The sequence below is a fragment of the Scyliorhinus torazame genome, chromosome 9 (genome assembly GCF_047496885.1).
Source record: "Scyliorhinus torazame isolate Kashiwa2021f chromosome 9, sScyTor2.1, whole genome shotgun sequence".
Lineage (NCBI taxonomy): Eukaryota > Metazoa > Chordata > Chondrichthyes > Carcharhiniformes > Scyliorhinidae > Scyliorhinus > Scyliorhinus torazame.
This window is the reverse complement of record NC_092715.1, coordinates 7,003,046-7,023,528: the sequence shown is the minus strand read 5'-3', so window position 1 is coordinate 7,023,528 and position 20,483 is coordinate 7,003,046. Positions and strand designations below refer to the sequence as shown.

Here is a 20,483-nt window from a genome sequence, read left to right as displayed (position 1 = left end):
CGGCGTGGGTCCCGAAGGTCGGTCGGCGTGGGTCCCGAAGGTCGGTCGGCGTGGGTCCCGAAGGTCGGTCGGCGTGGGTCCCGAAGGTCGGTCGGCGAGGGTCCGGAAGGTCGGTCAGCGAGGGTCCCGAAGGTCGGTCGGCGTGGGTCCCGAAGGTAGGTCGGCGTGGGTCCTGAAGGTCGGTCGGCGTGGGTTCTGAAGGCCGGTCGGCGAGGGTCCCGAAGGCCGGTCGGCGTGGGTCCCGAGGGTCGGTCGGCGAGGGTCCCAAAGGCCGGTCGGCGAGGGTCCCGAAGGTCGGTCGGCGTGGGTCGCGAAGGTCGGTCGGCGTGGGTCCCGAAGGTCGGTCGGCGTGGGTCCCGAAGGTCGGTCGGCGTGGGTCCCGAAGGTCGGTCGGCGAGGGTCCCGAAGGTCGGTCGGCGTGGGTCCCGAAGGTCGGTCGGCGAGGGTCTCGAAGGTCGGTCGGCGTGGGTCCCGAAGGTCGGTCGGCGTGGGTCCCGAAGGTCGGTCGGCGTGGGTCCCGAAGGTCGGTCGGCGTGGGTCCCGAAGGTCGGTCGGCGTGGGTCCCGAAGGTCGGTCGGCGTGGGTCCCGAAGGTCGGTCGGCGTGGGTCCCGAAGGTCGGTCGGCGTGGGTCCCGAAGGTCGGTCGGCGAGGGTCCGGAAGGTCGGTCAGCGAGGGTCCCGAAGGTCGGTCGGCGTGGGTCCCGAAGGTAGGTCGGCGTGGGTCCCGAAGGTAGGTCGGCGTGGGTCCTGAAGGTCGGTCGGCGTGGGTTCTGAAGGCCGGTCGGCGAGGGTCCCGAAGGTCGGCCGGCGTGGGTCCCGAAGGTAGGTCGGCGTGGGTCCCGAAGATCGGTCGGCGTGGGTCGCGAAGGTCGGTCGGCGTGGGTCCCGAAGGTCGGCCGGCGAGGGTCCCGAAGGTCGGTCGGCGTGGGTCCCGAAGGTCGGTCGGCGTGGGTCCCGAAGGTCGGTCGGCGTGGATCCCGAAGGTCGGTCGGCGTGGGTCCCGAAGGCCGGTCGGCGTGGGTCCCGAAGGTGGGTCGGCGTGGGTCGCGAAGGTCGGTCGGCGAGGGTCCCGAAGGTCGGTCGGCGTGGGTCCCGAAGGTCGGTCGGCGTGGGTCCCGAAGGTCGGTCGGCGTGGGTCGCGAAGGTCGGTCGGTGTGGGTCGCGAAGGTCGGTCGGCGTGGGTCCCGAAGGTCGGTCGGCGTGGGTCCCGAAGGTCGGTCGGCGAGGGTCCGGAAGGTCGGTCAGCGAGGGTCCCGAAGGTCGGTCGGCGTGGGTCCCGAAGGTAGGTCGGCGTGGGTCCCGAAGGTCGGTCGGCGTGGGTTCTGAAGGCCGGTCGGCGAGGGTCCCAAAGGTCGGCCGGCGTGGGTCCCGAAGGTGGGTCGGCGTGGGTCGCGAAGGTCGGTCGGCGAGGGTCCCGAAGGTCGGTCGGCGAGGGTCCCGAAGGCCGGTCGGCGTGGGTGCCGAAGGTCGGTCGGCGTGGGTCGCGAAGGTTGGTCGGCGAGGGTCCCGAAGGTGGGTCGGCGTGGGTCCCGAAGGTGGGTCGGCGTGGGTCCTGAAGGTCGGTCGGCGTGGGTCCCGAAGGCCGGTCGGCGTGGGTCCTGAAGGTCGGTCGGCGTGGGTCCCGAAGGTGGGTCGGCGTGGGTTCTGAAGGCCGGTCGGCGAGGGTCCCGAAGGCCGGTCGGCGTGGGTCCTGAAGGTCGGTCGGCGTGGGTCCCGAAGGTCGGTCAGCGTGGGTTCTGAAGGCCGGTTGGCGTGGGTCCTGAAGGTCGGTCGGCGTGGATCCCGAAGGCCGGTCGGCGTGGGTCCTGAAGGTCGGTCGGCGTGGGTTCTGAAGGTCGGTCGGCGTGGGTCCTGAAGGTCGGTCGGCGTGGATCCCGAAGGCCGGTCGGCGTGGGTCCTGAAGGTCGGTCGGCGAGGGTCCTGAAGGCCGGTCGGCGTGGATCCCGAAGGCCGGTCGGCGTGGGTCCTGAAGGCCGGTCGGCGAGGGTCCTGAAGGTCGGTCGGCGTGGGTCCTGAAGGTCGGTCGGCGTGGGTCCCGAAGGTCGGTCAGCGTGGGTTCTGAAGGCCGGTTGGCGTGGGTCCTGAAGGTCGGTCGGCGTGGATCCCGAAGGCCGGTCGGCGTGGGTCCTGAAGGTCGGTCGGCGTGGGTTCTGAAGGTCGGTCGGCGTGGGTCCTGAAGGTCGGTCGGCGTGGATCCCGAAGGCCGGTCGGCGTGGGTCCTGAAGGTCGGTCGGCGTGGGTCCCGAAGGTCGGCCGGCGAGTGTCGCTAAGGTCGGCCGGCGAGGGTCGCTAAGGTCGGTCGGCGTGGGTTCTGAAGGCCGGTCGGCGAGGTTCCCGAAGGTCGGTCGGCGTGGGTCCCGAAGGCCGGTCGGCGTGGGTCCCGAAGGCCGGTCGGCGTGGGTCCCGAAGGCCGGTCGGCGTGGGTCCCGAAAGTCGGTCAGCGTGGGTTCTGAAGGCCGGTCGGCGTGGATCCCGAAGGTCGGTCAGCGTGGGTTCTGAAGGCCGGTCGGCGTGGATCCCGAAGGTCGGTCAGCGTGGGTTCTGAAGGCCGGTCGGCGTGGGTCCTGAAGGTCGGCCGGCGTGGGTCCCGAAGGTCGGTCAGTGTGGGTTCTGAAGGCCGGTCGGCGTGGGTCCCGAAGGCCGGTCGGCGTGGATCCCGAAGGTCGGTCAGCGTGGGTCCTGAAGGTCGGCCAGCGTGGGTCGCGCAGGTCGGTCGGCGAGGGTCCTGAAGGCCGGTCGGCGTGGGTCGCGAAGGTCGGTCGGCGAGGGTCCCGAAGGTCGGTCGGCGTGGGTCCCGAAGGTCGGTCGGCGAGGGTCCTGAAGGCCGGTCGGCGTGGGTCGCGAAGGTCGGTCGGCGAGGGTCCCGAAGGTCGGTCGGCGTGGGTCCCGAAGGTCGGTCGGCGAGGGTCCCGAAGGTCGGTCGGCGTGGGTCCCGAAGGTCGGTCGGCGTGGGTCGCGAAGGTCGGTCGGCGAGGGTCCCGAAGGTCGGTCGGCGTGGGTCCCGAAGGTCGGTCGGCGAGGGTCCCGAAGGTCGGTCGGCGTGGGTCCCGAAGGTCGGTCGGCATGGGTCGCGCAGGTCGGTCGGCGTGGATCCCGAAGGTCGGTCGGCGTGGGTCCCGAAGGTGGGTCGGCGTGGGTCGCGAAGGTCGGTCGGCGAGGGTCCCGAAGGTCGGTCGGCGAGGGTCCCGAAGGCCGGTCGGCGTGGGTGCCGAAGGTCGGTCGGCGTGGGTCGCGAAGGTTGGTCGGCGAGGGTCCCGAAGGTGGGTCGGCGTGGGTCCCGAAGGTGGGTCGGCGTGGGTCCCAAAGGCCGGTCAGCGTGGGTTCTGAAGGCCGGTCGGCGAGGGTCCCGAAGGCCGGTCGGCGTGGGTCCTGAAGGTCGGTCGGCGTGGGTCCTGAAGGTCGGTCGGCGTGGGTCCCGAAGGTCGGTCAGCGTGGGTTCTGAAGGCCGGTTGGCGTGGGTCCTGAAGGTCGGTCGGCGTGGATCCCGAAGGCCGGTCGGCGTGGGTCCTGAAGGTCGGTCGGCGTGGGTCCTGAAGGTCGGTCGGCGTGGGTCCTGAAGGTCGGTCGGCGTGGATCCCGAAGGCCGGTCGGCGTGGGTCCTGAAGGTCGGTCGGCGTGGGTTCTGAAGGTCGGTCGGCGTGGGTCCCGAAGGTCGGTCGGCGTGGGTCCTGAAGGTCGGTCGGCGTGGGTCCTGAAGGTCGGTCGGCGTGGATCCCGAAGGCCGGTCGGCGTGGGTCCTGAAGGTCGGTCGGCGAGGGTCCCAAAGGTCGGTCGGCGTGGGTCCTGAAGGTCGGTCGGCGTGGGTTCTGAAGGTCGGTCGGCGTGGGTCCCGAAGGTCGGTCGGCGTGGGTCGTGAAGGTCGGTCGGCGAGGGTCCCGAAGGTCGGTCGGCGAGGGTCCCGAAGGTCGGTCGGCGAGGGTCCCGAAGGTCGGTCAGCGTGGGTTCTGAAGGCCGGTCGGCGAGGGTCCCGAAGGTCGGTCGGCGTGGGTCCCGAAGGTCGGTCGGCGTGGGTTCTGAAGGTCGGTCGGCGAGGGTCCCGAAGGTCGGCCGTCGAGGGTCCCGAATGTCGGCCGTCGAGGGTCCCGAAGGTCGGCCGGCGAGGGTCCCGAAGGTCGGTCGGCGTGGGTCCCGAAGGTCGGTCGGCGTGGGTCGCGCAGGTCGGTCGGCGAGGGTCCCGAAGGTCGGTCGGCGTGGGTCCCGAAGGCCGGTCGGCGTGGGTCCCGAAGGTCGGTCGGCGTGGGTCCCGAAGGTCGGTCGGCGTGGGTCCCGAATGCCGGTCGGCGTGGGTCCCGAAGGCCGGTCGGCGTGGGTCCCGAAGGCCGGTCGGCGTGGGTCCCGAAGGTGGGTCGGCGAAGGTCCCGAAGGTGGGTCGGCGTGGGTGCCGAAGGTCGGTCGGCGTGGGTCGCGAAGGTTGGTCGGCGAGGGTCCCGAAGGTCGGCCGGCGAGTGTCGCTAAGGTCGGCCGGCGAGGGTCGCTAAGGTCGGTCGGCGTGGGTTCTGAAGGCCGGTCGGCGAGGGTCCCGAAGGTCGGTCGGCGTGGGTCCCGAAGGCCGGTCGGCGTGGGTCCCGAAGGCCGGTCGGCGTGGGTCCCGAAGGCCGGTCGGCGTGGGTCCCGAAGGTCGGTCAGCGTGGGTTCTGAAGGCCGGTCGGCGTGGATCCCGAAGGTCGGTCGGCGTGGGTTCTGAAGGTCGGTCGGCGTGGGTCCTGAAGGTCGGCCGGCGTGGGTCCCGAAGGTCGGTCAGCGTGGGTTCTGAAGGCCGGTCGGCGTGGATCCCGAAGGCCGGTCGGCGTGGGTCCCGAAGGTCGGTCGGCGTGGGTCGCGAAGGTCGGTCGGCGTGGGTCGCGAAGGTCGGTCGGCGTGGGTCGCGAAGGTCGGTCGGCGTGGGTCGCGAAGGTCGGTCGGCGTGGGTCCCGAAGGCCGGTCGGCGTGGATCCCGAAGGTCGGTCGGCGTGGGTCCCGAAGGTCGGTCGGCGTGGGTCGCGAAGGTCGGCCGGCGTGGGTCCCGAAGGTCGGTCGGCGTGGGTCCCGAAGGTCGGTCGGCGAGGGTCCGGAAGGTCGGTCAGCGAGGGTCCCAAAGGTCGGCCGGCGTGGGTCCCGAAGGTAGGTCGGCGTGGGTCCTGAAGGTCGGTCGGCGTGGGTCCTGAAGGTCGGTCGGCGTGGGTTCTGAAGGCCGGTCGGCGAGGGTCCCTAAGGTCGGCCGGCGTGGGTCCCGAAGGTAGGTCAGCGTGGGTCCTGAAGGTCGGTCGGCGAGGGTCCGGAAGGTCGGTCAGCGAGGGTCCCGAAGGCCGGTCGGCGAGGGTCCGGAAGGTCAGCCGGCGAGGGTCCGGAAGGTCGGTCGGCGAGGGTCCTGAAGGTCGGTCGGCGTGGGTCGCGAAGGTCGGTCGGCGTGGGTCCCGAAGGTCGGTCGGCGAGGGTCCCGAAGGTCGGTCGTCGTGGGTCCCGAAGGTCGGTCGGCGTGGATCCCGAAGGTCGGTCGGCGTGGGTCCCGAAGGCCGGTCGGCGTGGGTCCCGAAGGTGGGTCGGCGTGGGTCGCGAAGGTCGGTCGGCGAGGGTCCCGAAGGTCGGTCGGCGTGGGTCCCGAAGGTCGGTCGGCGAGGGTCCCGAAGGTCGGTCGGCGTGGGTCCCGAAGGTCGGTCGGCGTGGGTCGCGAAGATCGGTCGGCGAGGGTCGCGAAGGTCGGTCGGCGTGGGTCCCGAAGGTCGGTCGGCGTCGGTCGCGAAGGTCGGTCGGCGAGGGTCCCGAAGGTCGGTCGGCGAGGGTCCCGAAGGTCGGTCGGCGTGGGTCCCGAAGGTCGGTCGGCGAGGGTCCCGAAGGTCGGTCGGCGTGGGTCCCGAAGGTCGGTCGGCATGGGTCGCGCAGGTCGGTCGGCGTGGATCCCGAAGGTCGGTCGGCGTGGGTCCCGAAGGTGGGTCGGCGTGGGTCGCGAAGGTCGGTCGGCGAGGGTCCCGAAGGTCGGTCGGCGAGGGTCCCGAAGGCCGGTCGGCGTGGGTGCCGAAGGTCGGTCGGCGTGGGTCGCGAAGGTTGGTCGGCGAGGGTCCCGAAGGTGGGTCGGCGTGGGTCCCGAAGGTGGGTCGGCGTGGGTCCCAAAGGCCGGTCAGCGTGGGTTCTGAAGGCCGGTCGGCGAGGGTCCCGAAGGCCGGTCGGCGTGGGTCCTGAAGGTCGGTCGGCGTGGGTCCTGAAGGTCGGTCGGCGTGGGTCCCGAAGGTCGGTCAGCGTGGGTTCTGAAGGCCGGTTGGCGTGGGTCCTGAAGGTCGGTCGGCGTGGATCCCGAAGGCCGGTCGGCGTGGGTCCCGAAGGTCGGTCGGCGTGGGTTCTGAAGGTCGGTCGGCGTGGGTCCTGAAGGTCGGTCGGCGTGGATCCCGAAGGCCGGTCGGCGTGGGTCCTGAAGGTCGGTCGGCGTGGGTCCTGAAGGTCGGTCGGCGTGGGTCCTGAAGGTCGGTCGGCGTGGGTCCCGAAGGTCGGTCAGCGTGGGTCCTGAAGGTCGGTCGGCGAGGGTCCCGAAGGTCGGTCGGCGTGGGTCCCGAAGGTCGGTCGGCGAGGGTCCCGAAGGTCGGTCGGCGTGGGTCCCGAAGGTCGGTCGGCGTGGGTCGCGAAGGTCGGTCGGCGAGGGTCCCGAAGGTCGGTCGGCGTGGGTCCCGAAGGTCGGTCGGCGAGGGTCCCGAAGGTCGGTCGGCGTGGGTCCCGAAGGTCGGTCGGCATGGGTCGCGCAGGTCGGTCGGCGTGGATCCCGAAGGTCGGTCGGCGTGGGTCCCGAAGGTGGGTCGGCGTGGGTCGCGAAGGTCGGTCGGCGAGGGTCCCGAAGGTCGGTCGGCGAGGGTCCCGAAGGCCGGTCGGCGTGGGTGCCGAAGGTCGGTCGGCGTGGGTCGCGAAGGTTGGTCGGCGAGGGTCCCGAAGGTGGGTCGGCGTGGGTCCCGAAGGTGGGTCGGCGTGGGTCCCAAAGGCCGGTCAGCGTGGGTTCTGAAGGCCGGTCGGCGAGGGTCCCGAAGGCCGGTCGGCGTGGGTCCTGAAGGTCGGTCGGCGTGGGTCCTGAAGGTCGGTCGGCGTGGGTCCCGAAGGTCGGTCAGCGTGGGTCCTGAAGGCCGGTTGGCGTGGGTCCTGAAGGTCGGTCGGCGTGGATCCCGAAGGCCGGTCGGCGTGGGTCCTGAAGGTCGGTCGGCGTGGGTCCTGAAGGTCGGTCGGCGTGGGTCCTGAAGGTCGGTCGGCGTGGATCCCGAAGGCCGGTCGGCGTGGGTCCTGAAGGTCGGTCGGCGTGGGTCCTGAAGGTCGGTCGGCGTGGGTTCTGAAGGTCGGTCGGCGTGGGTCCCGAAGGTCGGTCGGCGTGGGTCCTGAAGGTCGGTCGGCGTGGGTCCTGAAGGTCGGTCGGCGTGGATCCCGAAGGCCGGTCGGCGTGGGTCCTGAAGGTCGGTCGGCGAGGGTCCCAAAGGTCGGTCGGCGTGGGTCCTGAAGGTCGGTCGGCGTGGGTTCTGAAGGTCGGTCGGCGTGGGTCCCGAAGGTCGGTCGGCGTGGGTCGTGAAGGTCGGTCGGCGAGGGTCCCGAAGGTCGGTCGGCGAGGGTCCCGAAGGTCGGTCGGCGAGGGTCCCGAAGGTCGGTCAGCGTGGGTTCTGAAGGCCGGTCGGCGAGGGTCCCGAAGGTCGGTCGGCGTGGGTCCCGAAGGTCGGTCGGCGTGGGTTCTGAAGGTCGGTCGGCGAGGGTCCCGAAGGTCGGCCGTCGAGGGTCCCGAATGTCGGCCGTCGAGGGTCCCGAAGGTCGGCCGGCGAGGGTCCCGAAGGTCGGTCGGCGTGGGTCCCGAAGGTCGGTCGGCGTGGGTCGCGCAGGTCGGTCGGCGAGGGTCCCGAAGGTCGGTCGGCGTGGGTCCCGAAGGCCGGTCGGCGTGGGTCCCGAAGGTCGGTCGGCGTGGGTCCCGAAGGTCGGTCGGCGTGGGTCCCGAATGCCGGTCGGCGTGGGTCCCGAAGGCCGGTCGGCGTGGGTCCCAAAGGTGGGTCGGCGTGGGTGCCGAAGGTCGGTCGGCGTGGGTCGCGAAGGTTGGTCGGCGAAGGTCCCGAAGGTGGGTCGGCGTGGGTGCCGAAGGTCGGTCGGCGTGGGTCGCGAAGGTTGGTCGGCGAAGGTCCCGAAGGTGGGTCGGCGTGGGTGCCGAAGGTCGGTCGGCGTGGGTCGCGAAGGTTGGTCGGCGAGGGTCCCGAAGGTCGGCCGGCGAGTGTCGCTAAGGTCGGCCGGCGAGGGTCGCTAAGGTCGGTCGGCGTGGGTTCTGAAGGCCGGTCGGCGAGGGTCCCGAAGGTCGGTCGGCGTGGGTCCCGAAGGCCGGTCGGCGTGGGTCCCGAAGGCCGGTCGGCGTGGGTCCCGAAGGCCGGTCGGCGTGGGTCCCGAAGGTCGGTCAGCGTGGGTTCTGAAGGCCGGTCGGCGTGGATCCCGAAGGTCGGTCAGCGTGGGTTCTGAAGGTCGGTCGGCGTGGGTCCTGAAGGTCGGCCGGCGTGGGTCCCGAAGGTCGGTCAGCGTGGGTTCTGAAGGCCGGTCGGCGTGGATCCCGAAGGCCGGTCGGCGTGGGTCCCGAAGGTCGGTCGGCGTGGGTCGCGAAGGTCGGTCGGCGTGGGTCGCGAAGGTCGGTCGGCGTGGGTCGCGAAGGTCGGTCGGCGTGGGTCGCGAAGGTCGGTCGGCGTGGGTCCCGAAGGCCGGTCGGCGTGGATCCCGAAGGTCGGTCGGCGTGGGTCCCGAAGGTCGGTCGGCGTGGGTCGCGAAGGTCGGCCGGCGTGGGTCCCGAAGGTCGGTCGGCGTGGGTCCCGAAGGTCGGTCGGCGAGGGTCCGGAAGGTCGGTCAGCGAGGGTCCCAAAGGTCGGCCGGCGTGGGTCCCGAAGGTAGGTCGGCGTGGGTCCTGAAGGTCGGTCGGCGTGGGTCCTGAAGGTCGGTCGGCGTGGGTTCTGAAGGCCGGTCGGCGAGGGTCCCTAAGGTCGGCCGGCGTGGGTCCCGAAGGTAGGTCAGCGTGGGTCCTGAAGGTCGGTCGGCGAGGGTCCGGAAGGTCGGTCAGCGAGGGTCCCGAAGGCCGGTCGGCGAGGGTCCGGAAGGTCAGCCGGCGAGGGTCCGGAAGGTCGGTCGGCGAGGGTCCTGAAGGTCGGTCGGCGTGGGTCGCGAAGGTCGGTCGGCGTGGGTCCCGAAGGTCGGTCGGCGAGGGTCCCGAAGGTCGGTCGTCGTGGGTCCCGAAGGTCGGTCGGCGTGGATCCCGAAGGTCGGTCGGCGTGGGTCCCGAAGGCCGGTCGGCGTGGGTCCCGAAGGTGGGTCGGCGTGGGTCGCTAAGGTCGGTCGGCGAGGGTCCCGAAGGTCGGTCGGCGTGGGTCCCGAAGGTCGGTCGGCGAGGGTCCCGAAGGTCGGTCGGCGTGGGTCCCGAAGGTCGGTCGGCGTGGGTCGCGAAGATCGGTCGGCGAGGGTCGCGAAGGTCGGTCGGCGTGGGTCCCGAAGGTCGGTCGGCGTCGGTCGCGAAGGTCGGTCGGCGAGGGTCCCGAAGGTCGGTCGGCGAGGGTCCCGAAGGTCGGTCGGCGTGGGTCCCGAAGGTCGGTCGGCGAGGGTCCCGAAGGTCGGTCGGCGTGGGTCCCGAAGGTCGGTCGGCATGGGTCGCGCAGGTCGGTCGGCGTGGATCCCGAAGGTCGGTCGGCGTGGGTCCCGAAGGTGGGTCGGCGTGGGTCGCGAAGGTCGGTCGGCGAGGGTCCCGAAGGTCGGTCGGCGAGGGTCCCGAAGGCCGGTCGGCGTGGGTGCCGAAGGTCGGTCGGCGTGGGTCGCGAAGGTTGGTCGGCGAGGGTCCCGAAGGTGGGTCGGCGTGGGTCCCAAAGGCCGGTCAGCGTGGGTTCTGAAGGCCGGTCGGCGAGGGTCCCGAAGGCCGGTCGGCGTGGGTCCTGAAGGTCGGTCGGCGTGGGTCCTGAAGGTCGGTCGGCGTGGGTCCCGAAGGTCGGTCAGCGTGGGTTCTGAAGGCCGGTTGGCGTGGGTCCTGAAGGTCGGTCGGCGTGGATCCCGAAGGCCGGTCGGCGTGGGTCCTGAAGGTCGGTCAGCGTGGGTTCTGAAGGTCGGTCGGCGTGGGTCCTGAAGGTCGGTCGGCGTGGATCCCGAAGGCCGGTCGGCGTGGGTCCTGAAGGTCGGTCGGCGTGGGTCCTGAAGGTCGGTCGGCGTGGGTTCTGAAGGTCGGTCGGCGTGGGTCCCGAAGGTCGGTCAGCGTGGGTCCTGAAGGTCGGTCGGCGTGGGTCCTGAAGGTCGGTCGGCGTGGATCCCGAAGGCCGGTCGGCGTGGGTCCTGAAGGTCGGTCGGCGAGGGTCCCAAAGGTCGGTCGGCGTGGGTCCCGAAGGTCGGTCGGCGTGGGTCCTGAAGGTCGGTCGGCGTGGGTTCTGAAGGTCGGTCGGCGTGGGTCCCGAAGGTCGGTCGGCGTGGGTCGTGAAGGTCGGTCGGCGAGGGTCCCGAAGGTCGGTCGGCGAGGGTCCCGAAGGTCGGTCGGCGAGGGTCCCGAAGGTCGGTCAGCGTGGGTTCTGAAGGCCGGTCGGCGAGGGTCCCGAAGGTCGGTCGGCGTGGGTCCCGAAGGTCGGTCGGCGTGGGTTCTGAAGGTCGGTCGGCGAGGGTCCCGAAGGTCGGCCGGTGAGGGTCCCGAATGTCGGCCGTCGAGGGTCCCGAAGGTCGGCCGGCGAGGGTCCCGAAGGTCGGTCGGCGTGGGTCCCGAAGGTCGGTCAGCGTGGGTCGCGCAGGTCGGTCGGCGAGGGTCCCGAAGGTCGGTCGGCGTGGGTCCCGAAGGCCGGTCGGCGTGGGTCCCGAAGGTCGGTCGGCGTGGGTCCCGAAGGTCGGTCGGCGTGGGTCCCGAAGGCCGGTCGGCGTGGGTCCCGAAGGCCGGTCGGCGTGGGTCCCGAAGGCCGGTCGGCGTGGGTCCCGAAGGTGGGTCGGCGTGGGTGCCGAAGGTCGGTCGGCGTGGGTCGCGAAGGTTGGTCGGCGAAGGTCCCGAAGGTGGGTCGGCGTGGGTGCCGAAGGTCGGTCGGCGTGGGTCGCGAAGGTTGGTCGGCGAGGGTCCCGAAGGTCGGCCGGCGAGTGTCGCTAAGGTCGGCCGGCGAGGGTCGCTAAGGTCGGTCGGCGTGGGTTCTGAAGGCCGGTCGGCGAGGGTCCCGAAGGTCGGTCGGCGTGGGTCCCGAAGGCCGGTCGGCGTGGGTCCCGAAGGCCGGTCGGCGTGGGTCCCGAAGGCCGGTCGGCGTGGGTCCCGAAGGTCGGTCAGCGTGGGTTCTGAAGGCCGGTTGGCGTGGATCCCGAAGGTCGGTCAGCGTGGGTTCTGAAGGCCGGTCGGCGTGGATCCCGAAGGTCGGTCAGCGTGGGTTCTGAAGGCCGGTCGGCGTGGGTCCTGAAGGTCGGCCGGCGTGGGTCCCGAAGGTCGGTCAGTGTGGGTTCTGAAGGCCGGTCGGCGTGGGTCCCGAAGGCCGGTCGGCGTGGATCCCGAAGGTCGGTCAGCGTTGGTCCTGAAGGTCGGCCAGCGTGGGTCGCGCAGGTCGGTCGGCGAGGGTCCTGAAGGCCGGTCGGCGTGGGTCGCGAAGGTCGGTCGGCGAGGGTCCCGAAGGTCGGTCGGCGTGGGTCCCGAAGGTCGGTCGGCGAGGGTCCCGAAGGTCGGTCGGCGTGGGTCCCGAAGGTCGGTCGGCGTGGGTCGCGAAGGTCGGTCGGCGAGGGTCCCGAAGGTCGGTCGGCGAGGGTCCCGAAGGTCGGTCGGCGTGGGTCCCGAAGGTCGGTCGGCGAGGGTCCCGAAGGTCGGTCGGCGTGGGTCCCGAAGGTCGGTCGGCATGGGTCGCGCAGGTCGGTCGGCGTGGATCCCGAAGGTCGGTCGGCGTGGGTCCCGAAGGTGGGTCGGCGTGGGTCGCGAAGGTCGGTCGGCGAGGGTCCCGAAGGTCGGTCGGCGAGGGTCCCGAAGGCCGGTCGGCGTGGGTGCCGAAGGTCGGTCGGCGTGGGTCGCGAAGGTTGGTCGGCGAGGGTCCCGAAGGTGGGTCGGCGTGGGTCCCAAAGGCCGGTCAGCGTGGGTTCTGAAGGCCGGTCGGCGAGGGTCCCGAAGGCCGGTCGGCGTGGGTCCTGAAGGTCGGTCGGCGTGGGTCCTGAAGGTCGGTCGGCGGAGGTCCCGAAGGTCGGTCAGCGTGGGTTCTGAAGGCCGGTTGGCGTGGGTCCTGAAGGTCGGTCGGCGTGGGTCCTGAAGGTCGGTCGGCGTGGGTCCCGAAGGCCGGTCGGCGTGGGTCCCAAAGGTGGGTCGGCGTGGGTGCCGAAGGTCGGTCGGCGTGGGTCGCGAAGGTTGGTCGGCGAAGGTCCCGAAGGTGGGTCGGCGTGGGTGCCGAAGGTCGGTCGGCGTGGGTCGCGAAGGTTGGTCGGCGAGGGTCCCGAAGGTCGGCCGGCGAGTGTCGCTAAGGTCGGCCGGCGAGGGTCGCTAAGGTCGGTCGGCGTGGGTTCTGAAGGCCGGTCGGCAAGGGTCCCGAAGGTCGGTCGGCGTGGGTCCCGAAGGCCGGTCGGCGTGGGTCCCGAAGGCCGGTCGGCGTGGGTCCCGAAGGCCGGTCGGCGTGGGTCCCGAAGGTCGGTCAGCGTGGGTTCTGAAGGCCGGTCGGCGTGGATCCCGAAGGTCGGTCAGCGTGGGTTCTGAAGGCCGGTCGGCGTGGATCCCGAAGGTCGGTCAGCGTGGGTTCTGAAGGCCGGTCGGCGTGGGTCCTGAAGGTCGGCCGGCGTGGGTCCCGAAGGTCGGTCAGCGTGGGTTCTGAAGGCCGGTCGGCGTGGGTCCCGAAGGCCGGTCGGCGTGGATCCCGAAGGTCGGTCAGCGTGGGTCCTGAAGGTCGGCCAGTGTGGGTCGCGCAGGTCGGTCGGCGAGGGTCCTGAAGGCCGGTCGGCGTGGGTCCCGAAGGTCGGTCGGCGTGGGTCCTGAAGGCCGGTCGGCGTGGGTCCCGAAGGTCGGTCGGCGAGGGTCCTGAAGGCCGGTCGGCGAGGGTCCCAAAGGTCGGCCGGCGTGGGTTCTGAAGGCCGGTCGGCAAGGGTCCCGAAGGCCGGTCAGCGTGGGTTCTGAAGGCCGGTCGGCGTGGATCCCGAAGGCCGGTCGGCATGGGTCCCGAAGGTCGGTCAGCGTGGGTTCTGAAGGCCGGTCGGCGTGGGTCCCGAAGGTCGGTCAGCGTGGGTTCTGAAGGTCGGTCGGCGTGGGTCCCGAAGGTCGGTCGGCGTGGGTCCCGAAGGTCGGTCAGCGTGGGTTCTGAAGGCCGGTCGGCGTGGGTCCCGAAGGTCGGTCAGCGTGGGTTCTGAAGGCCGGCCGGCGTGGGTCCCGAAGGCCGGTCGGCGTGGATCCCGAAGGCCGGTCGGCGTGGGTCCCGAAGGTCGGTCAGCGTGGGTTCTGAAGGCCGGTCGGCGTGGATCCCGAAGGCCGGTCGGCGTGGATCCCGAAGGCCGGTCGGCGTGGATCCCGAAGGCCGGTCGGCGTGGGTCCCGAAGGTCGGTCAGCGTGGATCCCGAAGGCCGGTCGGCGTGGATCCCGAAGGCCGGTCGGCGTGGGTCCCGAAGGTCGGTCGGCGTGGGTCCCGAAGGTCGGTCGGCGTGGGTCCCGAACGTCGGCCGGCGTGGGTCCCGAAGGCCGGCCGGCGTGGGTCCCGAAGGTCGGTCGGCGAGGGTCCCGAAGGCCGGCCGGCGAGGGTCCCGAAGGTCGGTCGGCGTGGGTCCCGAAGGTCGGCCGGCGTGGGTCCCGAAGGTCGGTCGGCGTGGGTCCCGAAGGTCGGCCGGCGTGGGTTCTGAAGGTCGGTCGGCGTGGGTCGCGCAGGTCGGTCGGCGAGGGTCCCGAAGGTCGGTCGGCGTGGGTCCCGAAGGTCGGTCGGCGTGGGTCCCGAAGGTCGGTCGGCGTGGGTCCCGAAGGTCGGTCGGCGTGGGTCCCGAAGGTCGGTCGGCGTGGGTCCCGAAGGTCGGTCGGCGTGGGTCCCGAAGGTCGGTCGGCGTGGGTGCCGAAGGCCGGTCGGCGTGGGTCCCGAAGGTCGGTCGGCGTGGGTCCCGAAGGTCGGTCGGCGTGGGTCCCGAAGGTCGGTCGGCGTGGGTCGCGCAGGTCGGTCGGCGTGGGTCGCGCAGGTCGGTCGGAGTGGGTCGCGCAGGTCGGTCGGCGTGGGTCCCGAAGGTCGGTTGGCGTGGGTCGCGCAGGTCGGTCGGCGTGGGTCGCGCAGGTCGGTCGGCGTGGGTCGCGCAGGTCGGTCGGCGTGGATCGCGCAGGTCGGTCGGCGTGGGTCGCGCAGGTCTGTCGGCGTGGGTCGCGCAGGTCGGTCGGTGTGGGTCGCGCTGGTCGGTCGGCGTGGGTCGCGCAGGTCGGTTGGCGTGGGTCGCGCAGGTCGGTCGGCGTGGGTCGCGCAGGTCGGTCGGTGTGGGTCGCGCAGGTCGGTCGGCGTGGGTCGCGAAGGTCGGCCCGTGTGGGTCCCGAAGGTCGGCCGGCGAGGGTCCCGAAGGTCGGCCCGTGTGGGTCCCGAAGGTCGGCCGGCGAGGGTCCCGAAGGTCGGCCAGTTGGTAAAAATGGGTCCCCGGATAAAAAGTTGGAAAAACACTGTGTAGAGGGGTAAGGCCCAAATGTGGGAAATTGGGACTAGCTTAGTGGTAAAAACTGGGCGGCATGTACAACTTGGGCTGAATGGCCTGTTTTCATGCTGTAAACATCTGTGACTCTATTCCACGCGCCGTCGCACACACACGCAATATTTCAGTCAATGGGCGCACACAAGAATTGGAAGCGCATCCACTAAAAATCAAGCAGGTAATTTAACCCATTAAGGGCCTTCAGCGCACATTTACGTGGCCCATCTGCTTTTCTGGTTGGTGGGTGGGGTGATTAACCAGGCGAGTTTTATGTTTGAGCTGCATTCTCGATCCAGGACGGGGTGAACTGTCAGGGCTGAAATAAAATTCCCCCATGTGCCTGGGGACTGAGGTCTGTGCTTGATTGTGCTGCCCAGCCACTCGCGGCAGTTTTAACATCAATATTTATTTTTCACGGGCCAGCAGCTCCCCGAGACAGCTCCGCGATAGCTGTCCCCTTGAGGGAGCACATTGGGTACAAACACCCTCCCTCTCCGAGCACCCACTCTCTCCCCACCCGCCCTGGCAGCGCTCTGTCTTTCAGAGTGCACTTCACACTGGATGGCCGTTAACTGGCCACTTCCAGCCACGCCAAGTGCACGTGTCCAACACGGAAAACATGCAGGCCAGAGTGTCAGAAAACCGGATCTTGCAAAAGAGCGGGAGTAGTCAGAGAGGGACAGAGTGATTGATGGAAACACAGGATAAAGACAGCAAACCCGAGATGAAGTGTGTGAATGAAGCAGCAAGCATTGGAATAAAGCGCTATTATCGATGTGACCATTTTATTTTTACCCAGGAGAGAGGAAACGCTGCTTACCTCCCCAATCCAGTGGAGCTGAGGCCAAGGTTTCTTGTGTTTGATGCTGGTGGACATCAGCACCTCCAGTTTCAGGTTCATGGTGTGAAATGGAGGGTTCTGTCAGCCGGGGTGAGGGGTTGGAGGTATCTATCGATGACAGGTCACACGGCAGACACATTTACTCTCCTCCTCTGCCCACCCGACCACTGCGTATTTCCACAATTTCCCGATTTTATGTGTTTTAATCAGCAGGGCCTGAAATAGTAACACACACAGTCACACAGCCTGCTCGGAGAAATCAAAGGCAACCATTCAATCCCGGCCCTGGGTCACTGTCCGTCTGGAGTTTGCACATTCTCCCCATGTCTATGTGGGCCTCACCCCACAACCCAAACATGTGCAGGTTCGGTAGATTGGCCACGCTAAATTGCCCCTTAATTGAAAAAGAACTAGGCACTCGAATTTATTTTTTTAAATCATGGCTAATATGTTTCTCATCCCCATTCTCCTGTTTCCTCCCCATAAGGCTAAATCGCTGGCTTTGAAAGCAGACCAAGGCAGGCCAGCAGCACGGTTCAATTCCCGTATCAGCCTCCCCGAACAGGTGCCGGAATGTGGCGACTAGGGGATTTTCACAGTAACTTCATTTGAAGCCTACTTGTGACAATCAGCGATTTTTATTTCATTTCATTTCATAACCCCTGATCCCCTTTTAAACAAGAACCTACACAGTGATTTGGCTTCCACAGCCTTCTGCGGCAAAGAGTTCCACAGAGTCACCACCCTCTGGCTGGAGAAATTCCTCCTCATCTCTGTTTTAAAGGATCGTCCCTTTAGTCTGAGATGGTGTCCTCTGGTCCTAGTTTTTCTACAAGTGGAAACATCCCCTCCACGTCCACTCTATCCAGGCCTCGCAGTATCTTGTACGTTTCAATAAGATCCCCCTCATCCTTCTAAACTCCCAACGAGTACAGACCCAGAGTCCTCAACCGTTCCTCATACGACAAGTTCTTCATTCCAGGGATCATTCTTGTGAACCTCCTCTGGACCCTTTCCAAGGCCAGCACATCCTTCCTTAGATATGGGGCCCAAATCTGCTCACAATACTCCAAATGGGGTCTGACCAGAGCCTTATACAGCCCCAGAAGTACCTCCTGGTCTTGTATTCTAGCCCTCTTGACATGAATGCTAACATTGCATTTGTCTGCTTAACTGCCGACTGAACCTGCACATTAACCTTAAGAGAATCGTGAACAAGGACTCCCAAGTCCCTTTGTGCTTCTGATTTCTGAAGCCTTTTCCCAATTTAGAAATAGTCTATGCCTAAATTCCTCCTTCCAAAGTGCATAACCTCACACTTTCCACATGTATTCCATCTGCCACTTCTTTGCCCACTATCCTAGCCTGTCATAGAACATAACAGTGCAGTACAGGCCCTTCCGCCCTCGATGTTGCGCCGACCTATGAAACCACTCTAAAGCCCATCTACACTATTCCCTTATCGTCCATATGTCTATCCAATGACCATTTAAATGCCCTAAATTGTTGGCGAGCCCACTTCTGTTGCAGGCAGGGCATTCCACGCCCTTACTACTCTCTGAGTAAAGAACCTACCTCTGACATCTGTCCTATATCTATCTCCCCTCAATTTAAAGTTATGTCCCCTCGTGCTAGACATCACCATCCGAGGAAAAAGGCTCTCACTGTCCACCCTATCCAATCCTCTGATCATCTTGTATGCCTCAATTAAGTCACCTCTTAACATTCTTCTCTCTAATGAAAACAGCCTCAAGTCCCTCAGCCTTTCCTCATAAGATCTTCCCTCCATACCAGGCAACATTCTGGTAAATCTCCTGTGCACCCCTTTCCAATGCTTCCACATCCTTCCTATAATGCGGCGACCAGAATTGCACGCAATACTCCAAATGCGGCCGCACCAGAGTTTTGTACAGCTGCAACATGACCTCATGGCTCCGAAACTCAATCCCTCTACAATAAAAGCTAACACACCGTACGCCTTCTTGACAACCCTCTCAACCTGGGTGACAACTTTCAGGGATCTATGTACATGGACACCGAGATCTCTCTGCTCATCCACACTACCAAGAATCTTACCATTAGCCCAGTACTCTGTCTTCCTGTTATTCCCTTCCAAAATGAATCATCTCACACTTTTCTGCATTAAACTCCCATTTGCCACCTCTCAGACCAGCGCTGCAGCTTATCTATGTCCCTCTGTAAACCTGTAACATTCTTCCGCACTGTCCACAACTCCACCGACTTAGTGTCATCTGCAAATTTACTCACCCATCCTTCTACGCCCTCCTCCAGGTCATTTATAAAAATGACAAACAGCAGTGGGCCCCAAAACAGATCCTTGTGGTACACCACTAGTAACTGGACTCCAGTCTGAACATTTCCCATCAACCACCACCCTTTGTCTTCTTCCAGCTGGCCAATTTCTGATCCAAACTGCTGAATCACCCTGAATCCCACGCCTCCGTATTTTCTGCTGTAGCCTTCCGTGGGGAACCTTATCAAACGCTTTACTGAAATCCATATACACCACATCAACTGCTTTACCCTCATCCACCTGTTTGGTCACCTTCTCAAAGAACTCAATAAGGTTTGTGAGGCACGACCTACCCTTCACAAAACCGTGTTGACTATCTCTAATCAAATTATTCCTTTCCAGATGATTATACATCCTATCTCTTATAAACCTTTCCAAGATTTTGCCCACAACATAAGTAAGGGCTCACTGGGTCTATAGTTACCGGGTTGACTCTACTCCCCTTCTTGAACAAGGGACAACATTTGCTATCCTCCAGTCTTCTGGCACTATTCCTGTAGACAAAGATGACTTAAAGATCAAAGCCAAAGGCTCAGCAATCTCCTCCCTAGCTTCCCAGAGAATCCTAGGATAAATCCCATCCGGCCCATGGACTTATCTATTTTCACACTTTCCAGAATTGCTAACACCTCCTCCTTATGAACCTCAATCCCGTCTAGTCTAGTCGCCTGTAGATTCTGTGCAATTTGATGTACAACAACCTTTAACTGAGCCAAACAATAAGATGGTGATGGGGATGTCGTGATCTTGTTCAGGAACCACCAAAGCATTGATAAAAATTGAAAATAAGAGCAAACAAGCCAAGAGTTTAATTACTGAGCTTTTACGTGGATGTAAAGGAAGAGGGGAGCGAGGATAAACATTGGTCGCTTCAAACTGAAGGCAGGAGAAATTATCATCGAGAATGACGAAATCGCAGAGACATTGATCAAATATTTTCTGTCTGTCTTCACAGTAGCAGAGACAACACACACATCACAGAGAGAGGGTAATTTAAGAGCCTGCTAAATCGTTGAGGAAACCGAGGTGACCAATATCAAGAGAGCAGAAATTAGTGCAGAAACTCAAGAGGTTAAAATCTGACGAGTTCCGAGGAGATGTTGGCCCACACAGAGGCTCGAAATGAAATGGCAGCAGAGAAATTGGATGTGCTGCCGATGATTTTTCCAAATTCCTTAGACTCTGAAATGGTCCCAGCAGGTTGGAAGTTGGCAAGTTTAACGCTGCTTTCAAAGAAAATAGGGAGAAAGAAACAGAGATCCTGAAGGAGCACCTTCCAAACCCGCAACCATTAAAATTGTCAAATTACAAGGATAAAGGCCGCAGTCACGTGGGAACATCATCACTTGGTTCACCCCCCACCCCTCCCCCCCTCCCCGTCCCCCCCCTGTCCCCCACCCCCAGGGCCACCATCATTCCTTCACTATCACTGGTCAAATTCTGTGAACTCCCTCCCTAACAGCACAGTGGGTGTACCTACACCACATGGACTGCAGTGGGTTCAAGAAGGCAGCTCATCACCACCTTCTCCAGGGCAATTGGCAATGGGGCATGGTGCTGGCCTAGCCACTGAAGCCAACATTCCCAGGAAAGAATACATTTTAAAATGGCAGAGCATTCTGAATGAATAGCTTGGCCCAACACAGTCGTAATTATTCTTTGCATTATTCTTTCATAGAATCATAGCATTTACAGTGCAGGACGGAGGCCATTCGGCCCATCGAGACATGCTGACATGTTGGCACGGACAAGGCCTGCAGTTGTTGCCCATCCCTAATTGCCCCTGAACAGAGTGAAAGCTGAGACACAAGCACATTGGCAGGAGCCACGTGTAGGCCAGACCGGGTAAGGACGGCAGATTTCCTTCCGAAAGGACATTAGTGACAGATGGTTTTTATGAAATTTTATGAAACTCGACAATGGATTTAGGGTCAACATTCCAATTTAATTCCAAATTTAGATTGAAATTCAAATTTCACCACCTGCCCTAGTGGGGCGTTGGGGGGGGGGGGGTGCGTGGGGGGGGGGGGGGGTGCGGGGGGGGGGATGCGTGGGGGGGGGGTGCGGGGGTGCGGGGTGCGTGGGGGGGGGTGCGTGGGGGGGGTGCGTGGGGGGGGGGTGCGTGGGGGGGGTGCGTGGGGGGGGGTGCCTGGGGGGGGGTGCGTGGGGGGGGGTGCGTGGGGGGGGTGGGTGGAAGGGGTGCATGGGGGGCGTGGGGGGTGCGTTGGGGGGGTGCGTGGGGGGGGTGTGTGGGGGGGGTGTGTGTGGGGGGGGTGTGCGTGGGGGGGTTGCGTGGGGGGGGTTGCAGATGGGGGGGGTTTATTCCCACAGTCCAAAGATGTGCAGGTTAGGTGGACTGGCCATGCTAAATTGCCCTTATGTGTCCAAAAAAAGATTAGATGGGTTACAGGGTGGTGTGGGATTGGGTATTGTGCGCTTTCCAGGGGCCGGTGCAGACTCGATGGGCCGAATGGCCTCCTTCTGCACACTGTAAATTCGATGACAATTCTGACAATCCTCGGCACTATCAGCAACTCTGCCAATCTTTGTATCATCCCCAAACTAATCAGACAACCCACATTTTCCTCCAGATCAATTATTTAGGGGCAGGTTTAGCATAGTGGGCTAAACAGATGAATGCAGAACAAGCGCGGGTTCAATTCCCGTACCAGCCTCCCCGAACAGGTGCCGGAATGGGGCTTTTTCACAGTAACTTATTGAAGGCTACCTGTGACAATAAGCAATTATTATTATTATTTATTATAC

The 20,483-nt window shown here is 65.5% G+C and overlaps 1 protein-coding gene across 1 annotated transcript in view; it reads right to left on the bottom strand.

The window, feature by feature from the left end:
* The window catches only part of LOC140429943 (ciliogenesis and planar polarity effector 1-like), a 687,141-nt gene extending 671,187 nt beyond the window's left edge, over positions 1-15,954 (bottom strand). Inside the window, exon 1 of the mRNA XM_072517533.1 lies at positions 15,383-15,954. Within this exon, the coding sequence (XP_072373634.1) occupies positions 15,383-15,463 (81 nt within the window). The 5' untranslated portion in view covers positions 15,464-15,954. The remainder of the gene's footprint in view (positions 1-15,382) is intronic.
* Positions 15,955-20,483: the final 4,529 nt, after the last annotated feature.